We start from the raw sequence: 23,420 nt of genomic DNA, 5'->3' as shown, positions 1-23,420 counted from the left end.
CTGCAGCTGGCTGCCCGGCCCAGCGGGAGAAGAAACCTGAGCCTCGCAGAGTCAGCGCCGGCCCAGCCAGGGCTGCGGGTGGTAGGGCTGCGCTGTGGGAACGTCACGCCCGCCCTGTTGGGTTGGGGGGGGGGGCAGTGGAGGCAGCACGCAGGCCGCAGCTGGGGCGCCCTGAGCCCCTCGGGACCTCGGAGCCCAGAGCCAGGTAAGCTGAGACGTCGGGCCGTCCTCTCTCTCCGCGGGCCGCGGCCCCTCATCTCCTGTAGATTCGGAAAGTGAGTCCGAGGTCGCGGCCTGCGCGCCCCACGTCCCGCGGAAGCCCTTGGTGGCTGCGTGGCCGGCGCGGCCTGCGGGCCGCTCCGCAGCGGAGTCCCCTCCCGGCCTCGGGCGCGCGGCCTGGAAGCCGCGGGCGGGGTGAGTGCTCGCCCCGGGCGCGCGCCTCTGGCCCACGGGCGGCTTCGGGCTGAGAGTCACGTTTGTTCTGCCACGAAGCGGCTCCCGGGGCCTCCGCCCCTAAGCGGGTCCCGCGGCCGTGAAAACCCAAAGGAGGCTTCGTGCATTTAGCGGAGCGTGAGTTGAAAGTGGTTTTAACATTAAAAAAAGTCTTTATGTTCATTTTGTGAGGGAGCATGACACATTGTGTAAGTTAGGGGGCATGAGAGAGAGAGGGAGGGAGAGAGAACCCGTTGGTTGAACATGGGGGGTGCGGTGGGCAAAGGCGGGTGGTCTAGCTGCGGGGCACCAGTGAGGCCCCTCCGCTTGTTGGCTGTTGCCTTTTCCTTTCCGCCCGGGTGGCGTCTGGGTGCCGCATCCCGGTTGTATTTCCCGGGAGAACCCCCCCACCCAGGGCAGGGCGGAGAGCGGGGGCCCTGGGGTCACAGCCAGGGTGGGATCACGCCTCCGGGTACACGCGTCTGACTCCTCTGGCTTCCCCTGTTTCCTCATCGGTGACGCGGACGCGCGGGGCCTCCGGGTGGGGCTGGCCCCCGGAGCGCTGGCGGCGCTGGGACTGGACGCGGCCTGCGTGGGGCGGCGCGCTTGCCGTGGACCCCCTGACGGGTCGTTGTCCTGCACACACCCCTGCGTTAATTCTCCAGGCCTTGCGCCCTCCTCCCTTCCCACACCTCTCGGGCTCTTTATTTGTTTCTCATCTTCTTTCCTTGCTGAGAAAGGGGCAGTTTTACTAAGCCACAGCCCTCCTGACTTCCATTTCCAGTTCCCAAGGAGTTTGACTCTAAATACTTCCGTTATTTCAGCGTTTTTCGGAAGAATGTTTGGATGTAGGTGGGGCACGCTCCCTTTGAAGTCCGAAGGGAAGTGTTTCTTGCATCCCTCATGGGGCTTCTGCTGTTGTCCGCGGTGCTCGGCGACCTGGTCCCCCGGGGGGGTGCTCCGTGACCTGGTCCCCGGGGTGTGTTCTGTGACCTGGTCCCCGGGGGTGCTCGGCGACCTGGTCCCCGGGGGTGCTCCGTGACCTGGTCCCCGGGGTGTGTTCTGTGACCTGGTCCCCGGGGGTGCTCCGTGACCTGATTCCTGGGGGTGCTCCGTGACCTGGTCCCCGGGGTGTGTTCTGTGACCTGGTCTCCAGGGGTGCTCAGCGACCTGGTCCCCGGGGGTGCTCGGCGACCTGGTCCCCCGGGGGGGTGCTCCGTGACCTGGTCCCCGGGGGGTGTTCTGTGACCTGGTCCCCGGGGGTGCTCGGCGACCTGGTCCCCCGGGGGGGGGTGCTCGGCGACCTGGTCCCCGGGGGTGCTCCGTGACCTGATTCCCGGGGGTGCTCCGTGACCTGGTCCCCGGGGTGTGTTCTGTGACCTGGTCCCCGGGGGTGCTCGGCGACCTGGTCCCCTGGGGGGGTGCTCGGCGACCTGGTCCCCGGGGGTGCTCCGTGACCTGATTCCCGGGGGTGCTCCGTGACCTGGTCCCCGGGGTGTGTTCTGTGACCTGGTCCCCGGGGGTGCTCGGCGACCTGGTCCCCGGGGGTGCTCCGTGACCTGGTCCCCGGGGTGTGTTCTGTGACCTGGTCCCCGGGGGTGCTCCGTGACCTGATTCCTGGGGGTGCTCCGTGACCTGGTCCCCGGGGTGTGTTCTGTGACCTGGTCTCCAGGGGTGCTCAGCGACCTGGTCCCCGGGGGTGCTCGGCGACCTGGTCCCCCGGGGGGGTGCTCCGTGACCTGGTCCCCGGGGTGTGTTCTGTGACCTGGTCCCCGGGGGTGCTCGGCGACCTGGTCCCCCGGGGGGGGTGCTCGGCGACCTGGTCCCGGGGGTGCTCCGTGACCTGGTCCCCGGGGGTGCTTCGCGACCTGGTCCCCGGGGGGTGTTCTGTGACCTGGTCCCCGGGGGTGCTCCGTGACCTGGTCCCCGGGGGTGCTCCGCGACCTGGTCCCCGGGGGTGCTCCGCGACCTGGTCCCCGGGGGGTGTTCTGTGACCTGGTCCCCGGGGGTGCTCCGCGACCTGGGCCCTGGGGGTGCTCCGTGACCTGGTCCCCGGGGGTGCTTCGCGACCTGGTCCCCGGGGGTGCTCCGTGACCTGATTCCCGGGGGTGCTCCGCGACCTGGTCCCCGGGGGGTGCTCCGTGACCTGGTCCCCGGGGGTGCTCCGCGACCTGGTCCCCGGAGGTGCTCCGTGACCTGGTCCCCGGGGGGATGTTCTGTGACCTGGTCCCCAGAGGTGCTCCGTGACCTGGTCCCCGGGGATGCTCCGTGACCTGGTCCCCGGGGGGATGTTCTGTGACCTGGTCCCCGGAGGTGCTCCGTGACCTGGTCCCCGGGAGTGCTCCGTGACCTGGTCCCCGGGGGTGCTCCGCGACCTGGTCCCCGGGGGTGCTCCGTGACCTGGTCCCCGGGGGTGCTCGGCGACCTGGTCCCCGGGGGTGCTCCGCGACCTGGTCCCCGGGGGTGCTCCGCGACCTGGTCCCCGGGGGTGCTCCGTGACCTGTTCCCCGGGGGTGCTCCGTGACCTGGTCCCCGGGGGTGCTCCGCGACCTGGTCCCCGGGGGTGCTCCGTGACCTGGTCCCCGGGGGTGCTCCGTGACCTGGTCCCCGGGGGTGCTCGGCGACCTGGTCCCCGGGGGTGCTCCGCGACCTGGTCCCCGGGGGTGCTCCGTGACCTGGTCCCCGGGGATGCTCCGTGACCTGTTCCCCGGGGGTGCTCCGTGACCTGGTCCCCGGGGGTGCTCCGCGACCTGGTCCCCGGGGCTGCTCCGTGACCTGGTCCCCGGGGTGTGTTCTGTGACCTGGTCCCCGGGGGTGCTCCACGACCTGGTCCCTCCAGCCTGCTGTCTCGGGCTCCTCCGAGGACACTGGCCATGGGAAGGGCTGCCCGACTGAGGTTTGACCTCATTTAAACTTGCTAATTTCATTTTTGCTGACCCCTTTCCAAACAAGGCCATATTCTGTGATGCTGGGATTAGAACCACAGCATGTCTTTCCGGGGCACCGTTCAGTTCACACATGCAGCAGACTGTAGAGAGCAGGGGCAGAAAAGCTTTTTGTGTCTTTTTTTTTTTTTGCAAAGAGCCAGAAAGTAAATATTTTAGGCTTTGTGGGTACGTGTTTGCTCTAGCTGCTCAGTATTGCTGCTGTGCTGTGCAAGCAGCTTCAGACAAAACACCCAGCAGTCAGCCCGCTGTGTCCCGACAAAACGTTACCTCCAGAACAGGTGAGGCTCGGGGCTTGCCCCACGCCTGGTCCGGAGAGTTCCTGTGAAAGATTCCGCCTTCAAGCACGAGAGAAAGCTGCAGGCCCCACCCAGCCTGAAGGCCCCTTACCTGGCTTCCGTGATGGGTGTATTTTGGTGGATCTGTGTTTTTTGTAAACCTTTCAGGCTACAGTAAAAAGTAAAAAGGCAAGAAATGCTTCTTTAGAGACCGAATTCCTGAGTCCTGATTTTGTCCTTCTTTCTCTTCATGTGGCCCTAAGCCTGTTGTCCGGCTCACGGCCCTAGGGCTTGTCCGATGTCGGCAGAGTGAGGGCTCTGCTGCAGGTCCCACGTCGGGGAGACCCGGGGCGCTCGGGGTGGGGGTGGGGGGGGAGGGGGAGTGGAGTTAAATCACAGACTTCCTTTTGGGCCTGGCACAGGGGCAGCAGTGACGGGGTGGACGGCAGCTGCTGCAGCCCTCACTCGGGTGCTTGACACTGAGTGCCAGTCGCGCTGCCTGCACCTGGGGCCCTCAGCAGCCCACTCTGAGCCTCAGTTTCCTCCTCGGGTGGCCGTGAGCACCCGCTTGATATAGGTAACGCTCTTGGAAGCACGCCTGACATTGCTATGCACGCACTAGCTATTAGGATTAAATGTTGTTTCCTTGAATCTGCAGAGCATTCCCATTTGTAAGTTGTGCACGCTCATGCAGCTGAGAAGTGAGGCCCTGAAAAGCCACGGCCCAAACTCACAGCTGTCTAAGAAAGAACACGATTTTTTTTTTAACTTTTTTATTGTATGACATACATACAAAGCAGAGAAAGAAAAAAGCAATAAATTTCCAGACCATTCTTCAACAAGTAGTTACAGGGCAGATCCCGGAGTTTGTCATGGGCTACTGTACCATCCTCTCAGACTTTTCCTTCTAGCTGTTCCAGAACATTGGAGGCTAGAAGGAATATATATATTTTTTGTCATTACAATGGACTTTTTTTCTTTTTTGTGATAAATAACATATATACAAAAAAGCAATAAATATCTAAGCACAGCACAACAATTAGTTGTAGAACATATTTCAGAGTTTGATATGGGTTACAATTCCACAATTTTAGATTTTTCCTTCTAGCTGCTCTAGAATACAGGAAACTAAAGGAAATATCAATTTAATAATTCAGCATTCATATTCATTTGTTAAATCCTATCTTTTCTGTATAACTCCACTATCACCTTTGATCTTTCCATCTCTCTCTTTAGGGGTGTTTGGGCTATGGCAATTCTAACTTTTCCATGTTGGAAGGGTCTGTCACTAATATGGGGTAGGGAGATGGAACTATCTGATGTTCCAACCTCCAGAGTAGCCTCCTGACTCCATTTGAACGCTTTCTACCACTGATACTTCATTAGTTACACTTCTTTTCCCCCTTTTGGTCAGGATGGAATTGTTGATCCCACGGTGCCAGGGCCGGACTCATCCCTCAGAGTCCTCTCCCATGTTGCCAGGGAGACTTTCACCCCTGGATGTCATGTCCCACATAGGGGGGAGGGCAATGATTTCACTTGCAGAGTTGGGCTTAGAGAGACTGAGGGTACAACTGAGCAACAACAGAGGTCCTCCAGAAGTAACTCTTAGGCATGCCTAAGATAATAGGTAGTCTAAGCTTCTCTGCTACCTACATAAATTTCATAAGAATAAGCCTCAAGATCAAGGGCTTGGCCTATTGATTTGGGTGCCCCTATAGTTTGACACAGTATCAGGGGATTTCCTGATGGTAAAGTTTAATAGTTCCATATTTTTTCTCCTATCCCTTAAGGGACTTTGCCAGTACTTTCTGATTATCTGCTTAATATATTTAGGATGTATCTAGGCATTACATTAAGCTATACAGGATTAAAGGCCCTCCTTCTTATTCTGGGCTCCTCATGTTTCAGTTGTTCAAATGAGCTATCCAGACAGGTTGAGAAGATTATGTGCTACAGAAAAATTAGGTTCTGGATAAAATAAACCTTTCGTCCTTTGGTCTCAAAGAGTATGTGGTTCTAAAATACAGACAATGTCTTCCTTACCCCTGTGTTCTGAATTACTTTAATCCCGATCCGATCATCTTGGATCTTATCTCTAAATACCAGGTTATACATGTATAAAACAACCTCTCCAAATTCAGAAATAGTAATCACCAGTCTTGGATGGGATGTGTCTGCTATAAGAGCTTACAATCTAGGCCCGTTTACTTAAGAGTTTACAATCTAGGCCCATTTTCTTATAAACATTTTTAAAGGAGACAGTACAATTTTTGTTCTTTCGTTTCTGGGAAAGCTCAGAATTTTTCCACGAAGGCGCACAGCCTCCCCAGTTCCGTCCGTGGGCAGTGCCTGTTAGCAACCCTTTTGTCGTCCCCTTGGTCACCGGGCTCCTGTCCTGTGCTCAGGCAGCCCCAGTCCCTCCGTTGGCACCTCTTTTCCCTATACCAAGTCTGGTGCTGGCTTTAGATTCCTCCCCAGTGGAGCAAGCCCTGAGCCCCTCCCAGCTGGTGGGAGCTGGCATGCGACGTGGGCTTGGGGGCCCTGGGTTTGGGGTGCTCCTCTGGGGCCCTCCCTCTGGCCTTTTCCTTCCACGAGCAGCCAGGCCTGCAGCACCCCTCCCGCGGCGGCCTGCCGAGCCTTTGGCATCTGGCAAGACGGCTCCCGGGCGGGCGGACTGCAGGAGCCTGGCGGCAGACATCCAGCCTCTTCCCACACCCCATCCTTAAGCGTTTTCCTTCTCTCTGGCCCCACCTCGGTGTGAGCCCCGCTCCGGATTGCTCCTCCAGTTGCAGGGCCGCGCCCTCAGCTTGGCGCCCCAGCCCAGCACCCCCGGCTCCGCACCCCCAGTTCCGCGCCCCCAGCCCCACAGTCCCAGCTCGGCACCCCCGGCTCGGCGCCCCCAGCCCGGAGCCCCCAGCTCGGAGTCCCCAGCCCGGCACTCCCAGCTCCGCGCCCCCAGCTCCACGGCCCCCGCTCCGCATCCCCAGCTCCGCGTCCCCAGTCCCGCCTTCTCCCGGTTGGTCCTGAAGCCGAGCCCCGCCCTGCACCCTGATCACGCGGGGAAGTCCCGGCAGGCGCGGCCCACGCGCTGAGACCACTGCCGAGGGTGGAGCGGCTGCGGTTCTGCGGCCGCAGGGAGAGGGGTGAGAAGGCACGGCCCCTGCTTTTACTCTGGAAAATTGAACAGAACAAATTACATCTGGGATTCGATTTAATTTAATATAATTATCCAACAACAACAAAGTCACCCTAGCTGCTGTGTCAGGAGGGGTTGGGCAAGGCAGGAAGGCCAGGCGGGAGAGGAGAGACTGAGATCAGGCCGGGTAGAGAGGATTTAGAAGGAGAAGACACGTAGGAGGTAGATTTAGCAGGAATCGGGCATTGATGGAGGAGGAGTTGAAGAGGCTGCTGGAGGAGCACAGAGAGGAGCCTCTAGGGAAAGGGGTGATTTCGGCTGTGCACACAGGGGGATCGTGGAGAGCCCTGTGCTCATCCCTAGAGCCGGTAAATGCTTGTTGAGGCTTGTATCGCCACTTCCCTAGGGGCTGGGCGTGTGGCACCAACTTCCCTGCCTCTGTGGGTCTTATAAGCTGTCGTTGGCAGGGCAGGCAATAAGCCAGTAAGTCACTCGGGCAGGGGGTGGCATGGCGGGGGCGGGGTGGGGGAGAAGAAACCTATGGATTATTAGGTTGACGGCTTTGATCAAGTCCTGAGAGAGTGAGCTACAGGGGGATCTGAGAAGAGCGTTCCAGGGGGCGGACACAGCACGTGCAAGAGCCCTGAGGCTGGAATCGGTGGCAGGGAGGTCGGGGAGACACGCTAGGTCTCTAGGACACTGTGGGGACTTTGGCTTTTACTTTGAAAGACTTGGGAAGGCCTTGGGGTGGGGGTGGGGGTGAGTTGGACAAAGAATAGCATCATCTGACACCCATTTTAACAGAAGTATTCTGGCTGCTTTGTTGAAAATCGACCGAAGAGAGACAAGGGCAGGATAATCCCAGTGAAGGATGAGATGCATGCCTAGGAGGGCGGCATGGAGGGAGTGAGAAGAGGTTGAACTCTGGATACACTGTGAACATGGAACTGACAGTCCACACTTGGGGAGTGAAAACAGAGCGGGATCACAGATAAGCCAGGCTTATTTCTGCCAGAGCGGTTAGGGAAATGCAGTGAGTGTGACTGAGTAGAGGAAGACTGTGCAAGTGCAGGTTTGGGGGAATATCAGGAACTCGGTTTGGGGCCCGGTGATGTCTCCAAGCGGAGCTGCCAGCTGGAGCTGGGCTGAGCAGCCTTGAGTGTAGGGGAGAGGCTGGGTTTGAGACAGAAAGGCAGGCGGGTCAGGCACCAGTGACATTTAAAGCCATGAGATGGAGTGGAGGTCTCCTAAGGAGTGAGTTTAGAGGGAGAAGAGAAGAAATAAAGGACTGAGTCCTGAGATAATCTGACATTTGGAAGAGAAACCAGCAAAAGAGACTGAGAGTGAGCGGTCAGAAAGGTGGAGGCCAGTTGGGAGAAACCAGTGAGTGTGGAGTCTGGAAGACGCAGAGAAGGAGGCACGGCCAGGAGGAGAAGGCAGGTGGGCACCTCCCCTGCACCCAGGCCTCCACCTGCGCAGCAGTGAGTCCCCTGGGCACATTTTCTCCCACGTAGACAACTTGTTAACCCAGAAGATGCTCTCCCAGCCTCTGTCCCAGCACTCCAGCTTCTTCTGGCCCAGGGCCCTGGCTCTTCCCCTACAGAGTCTTAAATTGTCCCACAGCCAAGCTCTATGGCTCTCTGTCCCTCCCTTTCCTTATCAGTTTTCTACCTCTTTACAACCTTTCCAACCCCCAAAATTCAGCTCAGATCCAGACTCCATCTGGAGGATGAGGGAGGATGTGAGGAGCTGGGCTCTACAGACATTTCTTGAGCAACTACTATATCTAGCAGAATGCTTTTGCCTACAAGTACCATGAGCATCAATTTACAGCAGCTTAAGTACACAGGGGCTGATTTTTCTCACATAATAAGCTCTAGAGGTAGTGAGCAGCAGAGGCATTGGTTCAGCAGTTTGGTGATATAAAGGCGGGCAGTTCTGTGGAGTGCTTGACCTCTCCCTCATAGTCTCAAGGTGGCTGCCAAGCTCCAGCCATTATGGCCCCATGCAAGGAGGAAAGAATGGTGAAGGGGCTGCTTCATCAAGGAAGCAAATGCTTACTCAGATATCCCTAGCAGACTTTCTCTTTCCTTTCTTTGAGCAGATCTTTAGCGTGTGGCTATTCTTAGCTGCAAAGGAGGCTGAGAAAGTCAGCATTTAGATTTTTCCAGTCTCTCTAGTGTACATGGGCAGTGGAGAAAGAAGTGGGAAGAGCTGTTGGGTTAGCCTTATCTTTAAACCTCTAGTGCCTGGAATATAGTAGTAGAGGCTGAATAAAAGTTAGCTGAATGAATGAAATGCAAAGAGAGCCATTCTAACTGCCTTCTTGTCCTTGCTTGGGCTCTTATCCCCTCTTAACATTTTTTTTTTAATTAGGGAAGTTATAGGTTTACAGAAAAATCATCCAGAAAATGCTGAGATCCCATAACCGCCCCCCCCACCCCGGCTTTTCCTGTTATGAACACTTTGCCTTAGTGCGGTACCATCAATTCGTATTGATGAAACAGCATTATTATAATTATGCAGTTAACTGTAGTTCATGGTTTCCATTAGGGTTCACTGATGGTGTTGTTCAGGTCTATGCGTGTTTTATTTTATTTTATTCTGAAAGCATATCTATATAATGTAAAATTTCCCCTTTGAGCCACATTCCAGTACATACTTCAGTGGCTGTAGTGCCGGCATCACAGGTTGTGCCACCTTCCCCTCCCATCCCACAGTTCTCCTGGCACCCAGACAGAACCTCTGCGCCCAGGAAGCACCAACCGCCCCCACCCCGCCCTGGTGGTCTCTGCTGTAGTTTCTGCCTCTGCATTTTCATATTCTAATCATTTCATTTAAGTGCGAGCATACGATATACAGCTGTTTTCATCCTTCTGTGTGTGGTGTGTCTCGCTCAGCCTGATGGCCTTGAGGTTCACGCGTGTGGCAGCATGCTCCCTCCCTGTGGCTGAATAATTTCCCAACTGTTCATCTCGCCTGTGCTGATGGGCCCTCGGGCCGCTTCCACCTTTGGACGGCTGTGAGTAATTCCACCGTGAACATCGGTGTGTCAACAGTCCGAGTCCCTGTGTAGTTCTTTTGGGGATACACATGGAAGTGGGGTTGCGGGTCATGTGGTAGCTCTACACTTAACATTCTGAGGGACTCTTCTTAATATTTTTAACTGCTTAATTCCATTTTTACATTCTCATAGCAACATCTCTGCTCTTGTCAGCGGCCAGCCCTAGTTCCCCAGTCACTCTTCTGAAGGCAGGTTCAGATGGAGTCATAGCGTGTCAGAGCTGAGGGATTGTGTGAGCCAGTCACAAACACAGAGATGTGGAAAGTGGGGCGTGGAGAGGGGACGTGATATCCACGGCTAATATTAATTGAATTCCTGCTGTTTGGCAAGTACTGTGATAACAGCTTTACATGAAATATTTCATTTAATCCTCACAAAACCTCTTTGTGAGTATGCTCATTTCCCCAAACTTTTTATTTAGAAAAATTTCAAATTTACAGACAAGTTGCAAAAAGGGTGCAATGAACACCTATTTACCAGTCACCAATTATTGACATTTTGCCACATTTGCTTTTTCTCAATCTCATCTTTCTACTCACACACATGCATGTGTGCGTGCACACACACATACAAGCACATACACACACACACATACACACTTCTCAACCTTTTGACCGTCTCTACAACCTTTTGAACGTCTCACGCTCGTTGTCTCCTAAGACCAAGTATATATCCAATATACACACACTGTAATTACCCACCCAGGAAACTTCATGTTGATACGGTAACACTTCCCCAGTTTTCTCCATGATAAACTTTAAAGCTGTTTTTAAATTTTGGTCCAAGGATGCAATCAAGGATCTCTCAACTCTCTTGGTCTCTGGTCCCTAGAAGAGTTCCCAGCACCGTCTTTTTTTCTTAATTTTGCTGAGCCAGTTGTTTTTCAGGCTGTGCCACGGTGTGGGTTGGAGGCTGCCTCAGCCACGACAGGCGGTCAGATGGCCCTGGCAGGATGCCGTGGGGAGGGGTCCTCAGTCTCAACAACTAAGGCACAGAATGGCAGCGGGTTCCATTATCGGGGTGCTGAGCGTGAGCACTTGTTAAACCGGCTTCTCCATCGCAATGCATCCCTCATCTACAGGGCGAGACTTTTCGACTGAATGCCCTGGTCCTCAGCCGCCGTTACCCAATGGTTTCAGCACTCCTTGAGATTTTTTCTTGACAGAGCTACTAACACGGTGGTTGCAAAATGGTATTCTAGATGTTTTATAAATGAGGAAACTAAAATTTCCCAAGGTGGCTTCTTATAAGTGGTGGGGCCAGGATTTGAACCCAGGTGTGTCTGTCTGCATGGGCTGCCCTAACCAGGCCGTACACGAGAAGTTTCGAGAAGGCTTCCCACGTGGTTCTGGGGCCCCGAGTCAGTATCTGTCACTTCCCTATTTGGAATTTATTCCAAAAGTGCTGACATCAGAGGTGAGATGAACTTGTGTAGAGGGAAACAACAGTACCAACCAGACATGTCAAATCCTTATAAAATTTCATTTTTCAAAAGAAAATAAAAGCAGGTATTGTGTGTGAAGTACATGCTTCTCAAGGACTCTGCTCTTCCTAGTAGTTCTTTAAAATACTTTTGTTGAGAAGTCTTCACACACTTACACTGTCCATCCACAGTGCACACTCAGTGGCTCACAATATCATCACGTAGTTGTGTATTCATCACCATGATCATTTTGCATCCCTTCAGAAAAAGAAATAAAAAAGAAAAACTCATACATCCAAACCCCTTATTCTTCCCTCTCATTGACCACTAGTATTTCCATCTACCCAATTCATTTAAACCTTTGTTCCCCCTATTATTTATTTTTTATCTGTATTTTTTACTCATCTGTCCATATCCTGGATAAAGGAGCATCAGACACAAGGTTTCATAATCACATGGTCACATTGTAAAAACTGTATCATTACACAATCATCTTCAATAATCAAGGCTACTGGAACACAGCTCAACAGTTTCAGGTACTTCCCTCCAGCCTCTCCAATGCACGATAAACTAAAAAGGGGTATCTCTATAATGCATAAGAATAACCTCCAGGGTAACCTCTTGACTCTGTTTGAAATCTCTCAGCCATTGACACTTTATTTGGTCTTATTTCTCTCTTCCCCCTTTTGGTCAAGAAGGCTTTCTCAATCCCACGATGCTGGGTCCTGGCTCATCCCGGGAGTCCTGTCCCACATTGCCAGGGAGAGTTACACCCCTGGGAGTCAAGTACTATGTAATGAGGAGGGCAGTGAGTTCACTGCCACATCGGCTTAGAGAGAGAGCTGCCTTGCATTCCTAAAGTGGCTTAGGGCTTCCTACAGAAGTCCACTTCAGGAATTTCCCTCCTTGGCACACAACTGCTCTGCCTTGCAATATGATGTGACATTATCAGGTCCATAAAGTGTCTTGTTTCATCTTAAAGAGTGCAGAGTTGGTAACGTCCTGATGGGGGACAGATGAGCCCTTCTCTTAGCTGGGTCAGCACTGCTGCCTGGCCCCTGCTTCGGGTCCTAGCCTCAGGGAAAGGCAGTAACCTTGCCTGAGCTGTGGAACTTCTTCAGCACCAGGGAAATGTGTTCCCTGGAGCTCTACACACCTGTCTCCTGCCGTAGACGTGACCTTGCAGAGTGCCACCAATTGTGGTGCAAGAGCACAGACTTCGGATTTGGCCCTGCTCCATCACTTCCAGTTGTGTGATTTTGGGCAAGGTACTGGTCCTCCCTGAAGCAGTTTTCTCTTCTGAAAAACTGAGATAGTAACCTATCTATGTGAACATTTTTGTAAGAACTAGAGATGAAGTACTGAAAGGGTCAGCATAGAGCTCAGGTGCAAATTAAGCTTCAGTAAATGGTAGTTGGGATTGTTTTCTGGCCACCGGAGCATCTCCCACTGGGTTTCAGCAAACCAGTAAAGGCTCTTGTTTGCAGGCATGAGCCTCACTTCTGAGCAGCTCCGGTGGAAAATGGGGGAGATGTCTTGGCGAGCTGTGGTGGGCTGAGTCCCATCCTCCACCAGGACACGCTGGAGCCCTCAGTCCCGCTCTGCGCTGCAGGCTCAGCTGTAAATCGGGTCTTGGAAGATCCGATCAAGATAAAGCCAAATTTAATCGGGACAGGCCGTGATCGGGTATGACGGGAGGCCTTATAGACAAAGGAAATTGGACATGTAATTACAAGCTGTCAGGGGAGAAAGAAAGAGGGAGGCTTCTGGGTGATGGAGGCAGCCACCGAGCCCACGTGAGCCAGTAAGTTCTTTTGGTTTGAGGCGACCTTCCTTACAGCGGCTAGAAGACGGAGGCCAGGGCCTGAGGGCTCGGGAAGACTTTGGCCTGGAGGCCGTGGAGCGCGTCTTTGCCAGGGTCTTGCTCGGTCCACCCTCGCGGGGGTGCTCGGAGCCACAGGCCACTCTAGGCTCATCGCATTCCTAAAGCTTAGACAAACGCGTATCATCTAAAATCACATCGATTAAAAAGCATGTGAAGCCCTGTCTAGGAAGAATCCTAAGGAATGTGCCTAGTTCTTTCCCTTGTGCAAGAGGGGAAAAGGAGACTGACTGCTGTGCCGGGCTCAGGGCTCCCGGGCAGGCAGGCTATATCCTGGGACGATAAAAGGAGCTTGTAGCTGGTCGTCTGCAGTAGATTAGACACTTGGATCTGATGTGTTGAAGTGTTTCCCTAGATCACTGCCAACACGTTGGTTCATGAAAAACCCTGGGGCATTTTAATAGCGCACCTGTTCTCCGTGCTCCCGCAGGCTCTCTGCCAGGCTGCTCACTGCTGAAGGGATTCCCCACCTGCTGTCTGCAGCTGCAAGTCAAGTGTCAAGTTCCTTTGAAGGAACATAACTAAGAAGGATCAAGTTGATTTAAAAATAAACTGTGCATTTTCAAGACAAATTTGTTATTTATGGCAAATTAACTTTTTTTTTTTAAGATAGAGGAAGTCCATCCGTTTCTAGCTCCTGCGGTGATTGGCAAAATGTCACAAAGAAGCGCATGTACATGTAAATGTGACAAAATTCAATTTCAGGTTTTCAGACTAGAATGAGTTTTATAAATTAAAAGTTTTATCTAACAGTTAAATTTCATTTTCTCACCAAACGTGCCCTACTTTCCTATGCTTCTCCTCATGCCCACTGCTTCTCCTCCTTCATGTCTAAAGCCCTATGGTAAGCGTATAGATAAATTGTGATCTGGAAAAAACCAAAAGCAGAAGTTTTAAATTGTCTTGGATTTCAGAGTACAAATAAAATGCCCCAGAGTATAGCACAAAGATGGGATTTGACTTCGGGGAAATGTTTGGTTAAAACTTTCTCATGATGTCTCAACCCTTTTCTCATCTCCTTGAGCCAGGTGCCTTTTTGAGAACATCGCTGAGCCTTTATTTGGTATTGCAGATCACTCTATAACCACCGGTGCCTGAGCCAGGTGCCTTTTTGAGAACATCGCTGAGCCTTTATTTGGTATTGCAGATCACTCTATAACCACCGGTGCCCCACTGGAGCTGTAATCCTCCTTGCAGAAGGTACAGGAGAGTGCACAAAGCCAGGGCTGACTCCTCTCTCCACGCTTTGGGACGCACTTCATCCTCTTAATTCAAATCCTTGACAGGTTTCAAGTCTTCTTTTAGACACCCACAATTGGAATGAAATATTAAAGAAAAAAAATCAATTTAATGGAAAGGACACTCTTTTCAACAATAGTATTGGAACAACAGGATATCCATATACTAAAAAATGAACCTCACACCATCTACAAAAGTGAGCTGACTGGGTCACAGACGTGTAAGTAAAACATGAACGTCTTGGAAGAAAACACAGGAGAGCATCAGCATGACCTTGAGTGCAGCCATAAGTTCTTAGAGATGACACCAAAAGTATGACCCATAAAAGTAAAAAATTGATGAATTCAACTTCATCAACATCAAAAACTTTTGTTTTGCAAAATTCATTGCTCAGAGAATGAAAAGACCAGCCATGGAAGGGAGAACATTGTAAATCACACATTGAACAAAGGACTTGTGTCCACAATATGTAAAGAACTTTCAAAACTAAAAAATAAGCAAATAATAACCCAACTAAACATTAGGCAAAAGATATCAACAGACAGTTCACTATATATGGATGGTAAATAAGTGCATAGAAGATGCTCAGCATTCATAACCATTAGAGAAATGTGGATTAAAACCACAATGAGATACACATGTCAGGACAGCTAAAATAAACAGTACTGACAATGTCACGCTCTACAAGGATGTGGGGTGACTGGGACGCTCATATATTGCTTGTAGGCTGCAAAATAGTACAGCCACTCAAGGAAACAGATGGGCAGTTTCTTATAAAGTTAAACACATCTACTAAATGACCCAGTAAAATCTCATTTCTAGGTATCCACCCTTGAAAAATGAAAACTGACATCCACAAAAGTCTGTGCAGAGATGTGAACAGCTGAAATGTCCTTCAACAGAGGAATGAGCAAACTGTGCTATAGCCACGCAACGGAATATTATTCGGCCACAAAAATGAGGGAAGGACCGAGACAGGTGATAGCGTGGCTGACCCTCCGAAGCATTAAGCTGAGTGGAAGAGGCCGACACAATGGCCACACGATGTGTGACCCCTTTCTGTGACTGTCTGGAAAACTGCAGGGAAAGGGACACATCAGCGGTTGCCAGGGGCAGCACAAGGAATTCTTTGGGGCTGTTGGAGTTGTCCTCCGTCCCCTTTGTGGTGGTGGTTAAAAGAATCTGTGCTGTGTTGAAATTCATAGCACTGTATGACAAAAAAAAGTAGAAGGGAAAATTTTACTGTATGTAAAGATTTTTAAAATTTAAAAATCAAAAAGTCATATCTTGAAGCTGACTTGTTCATATGCCTTTTTAGTAATTTATGTGTATCGTAGGAAGGAATCTAGTACAAAGAAATGATTATGCAGAATGCTTATTACACAGCACATCCGTGCTTCCCTGCATGAAGTGCTTTTGTACTCATGGAAATCTGCAATGGAACATTCATGGAAATCCAAGACCCCACAAAGGAAGTACCGTATCTACCTGCATCAGATGTCTTGGCAGGAAAACAGTCCTCCTAAGGCCAATTCCTAAAGCTTGGAGGAAGCAGTGGGCCTTTTCTGTGAGCCGGGGAATTGCTCCTGGGATGCATCTAGCCCATCGACCTCTCGCATTGCCCTGAGTTTGTCTCATGGAAGCAGCTGGCCCCACCCAACATGCAGATTGTTAATGACGCCGCATTTAGAGCTCTGGCTGCTTTTCTGAATTGTATGACTTCAGCCTGGGTCCTTTCGGTGACGTGTGTGTGCATGTGGGCCTGTGAGTGTGTGTACATGCATGTGCAGTGTGATAATCGCCTCTGCTCATCTGTCGTAGCTTACTGGGTAGAACCTTCACTGATCCAGCAGGGAGGGCTGCTCCCCCCGAGGCGAGGTCACTCATCTAGCCAGGCCACGTGGCTGTCACTCGGCCGTGTCCGCCCTGCGAGAGCATGGACCGCGTCTCCCTCTGCTCTGGGCCTGCCCGCATTTGGTCTTGAGAGATGGAAGGGCCTTTCAACCTTGGCTAGACAGCGGTGCTTCCCCTTGCGCGGTGCACACCGGAGAGAAACGGGCACAGCTGCGCCCCGAGTGCACGCTCCTGGCAGCCTTCCCTGCGGCGGGCCCTTTGCGCTCCCGCGGTGCGGGTCACCCAGGGCTGGCGTCTGTCCTGCCGCGCGTGTGTCCCTGGAGTGTCATGCTGTGAGCCGGGGGCAGTCCTGGTAGCTCTCCCCAGAGCAGTTTTTCTGGATGGCAGAACGTTTGAAACATCACTCTTCCCTGACGCCTTACCTCAGACTGCACCTGCCCGGGGTTCTAGCTTTAACCCGGGGCGCACAGAGCCCCCAAAGGAGGTAAATGGATAAACAGGGGCCTCCTGACCTCGGGTGAGAAAAACTGTCTCCATTTTCACTGACCTCATTGCCCCTGAGCATTTTCACTGCGTCACCGGTGCCTGCGGAAATGGGATGGTTTCTGTGACTTCACGGGTTTCCCAAGTCTTTGTAAACACGTCAGTACTTCACGTCACAGGCGCGTACCTGCGGGAGGGCTCGTCCGTATATGCTGCTACATCACAAATCCGCTTTTTCCCGAAGATTCCGATGACTCTTTTCTGTAATGGGTTTTCTGTATAATCCAGTGGATCTGTGTTAAGCTCTAAAAACCCCGTGGGAGAGCGCGGGCCTGGCGCTCTGCGGGGAGAAGCGTGGCGTCACGTCCCGCGAGGGCGCCCGCCGAGCCCCAGCCTGGGACCCCTCGGGGTTGTTCGCGTGTGGCCGCCAGGCGCCGCGGGAGGGCACTGGGGGGAGGGCACGTGGGGGGCAGGGCACGTGGGCAGGGCACGTGGGAAGGCCGCGCAGCGTGACGGGGCGGTGTCGGGCGACCCCGCGGTGGCTTCCCCGGGGAAGAGTCGTGGGCAAGGGCGGACGCCGGGCGTGTGGGGCGCGGGGCGCAGAGAGCGGGGCGGGCGGGGTGGGGTGGGGTGGGGGTCCCGGCCGCCCCGCCGCCCTCCCGGGCCCGGGAGCCCCTCATCCCCAGACTCGGGCACCGACGCGACAGGCAGGGCAGGGGTCTCCGCCGCAGCGCGCGCCTTCCCGGGCGGTCCCCAGGTGCTGTCTCTGCAGCCGAGACACCGAGACGGCCGCGAAATGGCACGAGCGAAACCCAGAAGAGGAAACGAGTTAAAGCTGCGCCGTGAGGGACTGGACCGAGGGGAGAGCGCGGGGACTACGCGGGGACTACGGGCGGACTTTCCCACCGGCCGGTCCCGGCGCCTCCCCAAGCTTTGCGCGCGGACAGCACCTCCGGGGTGGGCTGGGCGCGACGGGGCCGTGCACGATGAACGCTTGCTTGAAGGTGATTTGCTATTCAAATCCTTGAAGGCTAAAAAGAAAAAACTCACATACCCTGACATCTGCCGTGGATTTAGAGAGTCAAGCAAAGTTGGCCCTCCTTTCCCCCGCCTGACTCCTTCCAGCGAACCCTCCCAGATTCCTGAGGATTCCCGGAGACGTGTATGCGCCTTCCCGGAGCCCACGGAGCTGCCCGTCCCAGCAGCATCTCCCGGCTCACGCCTCGGGATGCGGGCCCGGCGGTGTGGGGGAGGGGCAGAGGCTGGAGGTGCGGACGGAAGGGTGGACAGCCCGGCCCCTGAAAGTCCCCGGGAAGGAAGTTCTCCTGGCGAGTCCCTCCCACAGCTCCCAGCACCCCCCAACCCCCGGGCCCCTTCTCCTCACCTTGTGTCCCTCCTGGGCTGCTGCCAGACCCCGGGATTCGCGTTCGTCCTTCACACTGACCCTTGAGCCCTGACCCGCCTCTCCCTGCCCTCCCACCGGCGCACGGAAAGCCCTGACCTCACGACGGTTGTCCGCCCAGAGTTGGAACTCTGCCAACAACGAAAGGCGCTATGATTTTCTCCCACGTGAGTTTGAACAGAAAACTTGGAAGAGATTTTGGGTTCATCGTGGGGGACTTTGAGTGTCCACTCTCCTTTCACATCAGAATGCTTTTTTTTGAGAATGTTTGAAAAGCATCCCAGGCTCTGACAAACACAAAGATTGATGGTGGGGGTTAAATGCCATCTAGATGAAATCCCAGCTGCTTTCCAGGGCATGCAGGGCTCCATGGTGCCTGACCCCTTGTACCTCTCCAGCCTCTTCCAGCCCTGGGAGGCTGTGTTTCAGCCTAACGACCTTGCAGTTACGGCTAATCTAAGCTCTGATTAAGAGAATAATCAGAGCTCTTGCCAGCCACAGGGCCTTTGCATTTGCTGTTCCTGCTCCTAGTGTGCTCCTATTTATGCCAGCACCTTCCTTGTTTCTGTCATAGCACTTAACCTAATCTAAATATTTTATTTGTTACACTTTGTTTCCCCACCCACCTGAGAGCTCCGTGATGACAGGCAGGACAGTTTTGGCCTCTGGTGTATCCCCAGTTCCTAGCACAGCGTTGGCTCTTGGCGGCACCGGGAAGTACCTGCCGAATAAGTGACGGAATATGAGGAATGCTCTCTTAGGGAGGGTCTGGTCTGCCGGGGAGTCCTGGAGATTCCTTTCCAAAGGAAATCACTCATGAAAGCAGAAAAGTAGGCATGGGTGGATCTTGTGGGTCAAGGACCCCTGCTTACATGATGCTTCTGGTGTGTGCCATCTGCTGTGTTGACCCAGGTTGTCAGGACTCTTTCTGGGGAAGATAAACACCCCTGGAGATGCGTTAGCTCCAGGCAGCCCCTGGAAGGTTTGCACAGCCAGAAAAATCACCTTGGAAGAGGTGAGTTATATGCCAAGAAATCTTTATTTTGTTTCCCAAATGCTAACTTTTGGGAAAGAAAAGAACCATTGCCTGATTCGCAGCATATTAGAGTTTCAAAGAGGACGTAATTCTTAACAACTGTTGATGGCTTGAGTTGATTTTTTCTTCTTCTTTAACGCACAGGTGCCGTTCCCACCCACGTGAACATCATGGCTCTATTACGAAAAAGTAAGATTATAAATATTGAAAATAAAGTTTTAAAAATAGGTATTTTGGAGAGCTGTTTTGATGCCAAGCCTTAGCTTATGGCTTTCACACAGGTGGTTCTTTGCCATCACCATCTCAGGAAGTTTCCCATGGAAAGTTGTTGAGTATTTTGGTCAGAGGTGTCCCTGGCCTGGGGAAAGCTATGTGTTTCTATAAACGCTGCCAATATAATTTATTTTCACATTCCAGATAAGCATTCATAGTTATGTCTAATCCAATGCATGTAATTTTGTGTTTTTATTCTTAAAGAGGCTCCTCAAATTGTATAATCTTTAGACCCATCAAAACTTAGACTTTCCCCTGATTTTAGATCAAGCCTTTTGTGAATTTCGGGGGAAACATAGCAATCTAAGTGTATTACAATCACCTGCCAGATAGGGTTGCCAGATTTAGGAAATAAAAATTCAGGACATTCATTAAAATTTGAATTTCTGATAAATAGTGAATAATTTTTGAATAAATGTGTCCCAAGTATTGCACGGGACATACTGATATTAAGAAAAATGTCCACTGTTTATGTGCAATTCAAAGTGTGCAGCCGTGCTGTGTTTTGGTGGCCGCCCCAGCTCTGCCGCAGCCCCTGTGGTGAGATGGGCCGAGGACAGCGGACACTGGGTGCTCTTCACATGGACCGGCAGGCAGATACTGCGCAGGCCTATTGGTGAATTATGGAACTTCGTTGGTCCCTTACCTGCTGTTGTGCGTGTTCTGTTTTGTTTTTTACTGAGCCCAGTGTCCAGTTGTCTCCAGCAGGCCCTGAGAACCCAGGGAGGCGGGGGGAGCCCATGTCAGTGAGGTGGAACCTGGAGGCATCGAGGGTAGCTCTGGCAGGCATCCCTGGAGACTGTCTGGCTTCGTCCTTTTATAGATGAGGAGACAAAAGCCTAGTGGTCTTAAAGTAGAGCAGTCTGAGGCCAGTTAATATAAATATTCTCATGTGCAATAATGATGAAAATGCATAACAACTGTAAGGCTTTTACCAGGCTCGCGTGGCCTCCGTTAACCCCCCTGAGTGTCTTGTAGGGCAGTAACTGCCACTACAGTCCCCGTTTAGCAGATGAGGAAACAGAGGTTCAGAGAGTTTAAGCCACTCCTCAGAAGCCACACAGCTTGGAAGTGGCAGATATGGGGTTGTGAGACTGACATCAAATCTCAGTCCTTTCCTTTTCTACCATCATTTCCCAGCTTTGAGGATTTGTGTACCACATATGGCAACGTTCTCAGTTCTCAATTTTCCACCATCTTGTTCCTTATGACCCATACGTTCCTGAATATATTCTTTAAGTTAACTTTTAAAATTTGTAATAGAAAATTTATATCATAACTATAAATGGAAAAGACAGTAAAAAGCATAAAACATGTCTTGTGAAAAGGCATAGAAGAAGGTGACTGTAAGAGTATATGCAGTTAGAACGTTAGTCCTTTCTGCCGGAGCTTGGCTGCCTGCCTGCACCATGAAATCACGATGAGCTCGAGCCTCCTAAATCATCTCCTGCACGCCCAGAGCTCTGTGCTCCACGCTGAGGAGATTGTGATCGACCCCATGCTGCTTCTCAGTAGAGCCCAAGGGCACGGGTCACTAATCTGGAACACCTGGTCCCGGGGGCTTTGAACTGGGGGGTGGGGGTGGGCGTGAAGTCTTGGAACCTCTCGGCCAGGTGAGAATTTTCTGCGCATCGTCCTCGGCCAGTGGTTGAACCGTGGTGAGGCAGCTGGGCAGTGGTGGCCGAGCGCATGCACTCTTGACTAGTAAGGGCTCATGACTTAGTTTTTCCCTACTCTTTCTAATCCTTGATTATTCATAACGTACAAGGAATAGATAAATTAATTCATACATAATCCTTTAGTCTCTGAAAATAGTAAGTAATGACTCCTAAGAAGTAATCTGTAAATGTTGGGTGTTATTTGAAGCAGAACATTCACGCACAGACGGTGGTGCCGCAGGCAGCAGCACCCATGACTGAGGTGGCAGCACCTCCCGTCAGCCTGGGTCTCCCCTGGTTCCCCTTCACACTTCCTGTGTGTGTCCTTGAGTGGCGGCTGCCCCATTAACTTGAAGAAAGGTCCTCATGGCCCCTTCCGTGTATCTGGGAAGGCATCTGCTCACACCACCGTTCTACACGTGTGCAAGAAATTTCCGTGTGACGGGTTACATTTTAACACGTTTCTGTCTCTGTTGCAGTTAATCAGGTGCTGCTGTTCCTCCTGGTTGTGACCCTCTGTGCCATTCTGTATAAAAAGGTTCGCAGAGGGAGTATGGTCAAGAATGCAGCAGGTAAGCAGGTGCTGGAACCCACCCGGGGGGGAGCCTGGGGCTGCAGCTGGAGTGTCTTCATTTGGGTCCTTTCAGCAGCTGGGTTCAGAAGGATTTGGTCAGCTCCCCAGAGCCTGTTTGTAGAATGTCCACTCAGGGACCACCCTTAGTTGTGCTTTACATTGATCAGTGCTGCTCAAACTTTCGCCTAGGAAAGGATCATCTGGAGAGCTTAAAACACCGCACAGGGCCCCACTCAGTAGGGTGAGGCCTGAGAATTTGGGTTTCTGATTAGCTCCCAGTTGTTGCTGATGCTTCTTGGGCCACACTTTGAGTGGACCGCTCAATATCCCTGTCATGGTTGGGTCCAGGTGTCAGCTTGGCCAGCTGATGTGCCCATTGTTTGGTCAAGCAAGCGCTGGCCTGACCGTTATTGCAAGGACATTCCTGGTCAGCTGATGAACCAGAAGGCTGGTTTATGACATCATCAGCATGGGGATTGCTTCTATGGCGGATTCCATCTGCAGTCAGCCAAGGGGAGTGTCTTCTGCATGAGCGATGTTTAATCTAATCAGACGAAGTCTTTAAAGAGGAGTCGGAAGAAAGAGTCCTTCTCTGCTTCAGCTAGCCATCCTCTCTGGGGAATTCATCCAAGTCCCTCATCAGTGCTGTCAGCTCACAGCCTGCCCTGTGGGATCTGGACTCCTGCATTCCCACAGTTGTGTGAGATGCTTTAATAAAATCTCATATTTACAGATCTCCCCCATTGGCTCTGTTTCTCTAGAGAACTCTGGCTACTGTAGCTTGGCACCAGGAGTGGTTCTTGAGAAACAGAATCTTAAAAATGCGTTTTTACAATTGGTTTTCTGTTCTGATTAGATTCAAAGGCACCGATGACTCTATTTCCATAATCAGGATGGCACTGACAGTCCGTGGTGTGAGCTGACAAAACAGATACACAAAATATCACCATTTAATTCTCCTAATCATACTCTTATATGAGGCAAGGCTCTGGGTGAGAGTGGTTTTGACACCTTAACAGAGTTTTGTGGAGTTAGGAGGTATAATGATGTTGGCTGGTTGTTCTTAGATATACTCGATGCAATTATGAAAGAAAGGGATGAGCTGAACACTTCAAACTTAAATGCCATACAAAAGATGTAAAAATTTCTATATGTGCCCTGAAAGAAAATCTTATTTCCTGTGGTCACAGACCAGATCTCTGAAAACCAGACACAGAGCCTCAAAGTGTGAGTAGCAGATTTACAACGTAAACTAAAATCTCAACCTTGCAGGGTGTCTGCTGTTAAAATAAGGGCTTTGATGGGAAAAGATTGGGATCCTGAAACTTGGGATGAGGACATAGGAGTTGATAATGATGGCAGTGGGGATGTGGAAACCCTGGAATCTGCTGCGCCTTGCTAGCTAGACCTGTGATGGTCTGTCCTGAGGAAGCAGCTGCCTCACCTCCAGCCTGCCTTGGGGACTCTGCCATCCAGTTTCCACCTAAAGAGATTAACCCTTCAGTGCCTGCTAACCCTGTAACCACCTCCCCTGAGGAAACAGCCCTCACTCCTCTGTCTGGAGCGATTAATCCTGTTTCACCAGATGAAACTGCAATGGAATGCACTGAGGCAATTGGCTTGAAGGACACTTCTAATTCTTTTCATGAACCACCCCTACTACCCCTCTTTTTTTTTTATTAATTAAAAAAAAATCAACTAACACAACATTTAGAAATCATTCCATTCTACATATGCA

General features: G+C 52.1%; 1 protein-coding gene across 4 annotated transcripts in view; it reads left to right on the top strand.

Moving 5' to 3' along the window:
* Window positions 1-60: 60 nt before the first annotated feature.
* Window positions 61-23,420, top strand: part of GLT8D2 (glycosyltransferase 8 domain containing 2) — a 51,304-nt gene continuing 27,944 nt past the window's right edge. The window contains exons 1-3 of one of the 4 annotated variants that reach the window (XM_077111848.1): window positions 61-205; window positions 19,322-19,366; window positions 21,588-21,680. In XM_077111848.1, the coding sequence (XP_076967963.1) occupies window positions 19,348-19,366; window positions 21,588-21,680 (112 nt within the window). In that variant the 5' untranslated portion in view covers window positions 61-205; window positions 19,322-19,347. Of the gene's footprint in view, window positions 206-442; window positions 571-18,100; window positions 18,309-19,069; window positions 19,157-19,321; window positions 19,367-21,587; window positions 21,681-23,420 lie in introns of those variants that run through there. The other 3 variants (XM_077111849.1, XM_077111850.1, XM_077111851.1) reach the window with 3 other exon arrangements.

The sequence above is a fragment of the Tamandua tetradactyla genome, chromosome 7, assembly GCF_023851605.1.
Source record: "Tamandua tetradactyla isolate mTamTet1 chromosome 7, mTamTet1.pri, whole genome shotgun sequence".
NCBI lineage: Eukaryota > Metazoa > Chordata > Mammalia > Pilosa > Myrmecophagidae > Tamandua > Tamandua tetradactyla.
This window is presented reverse-complemented; position numbering and strand designations above follow the sequence as displayed.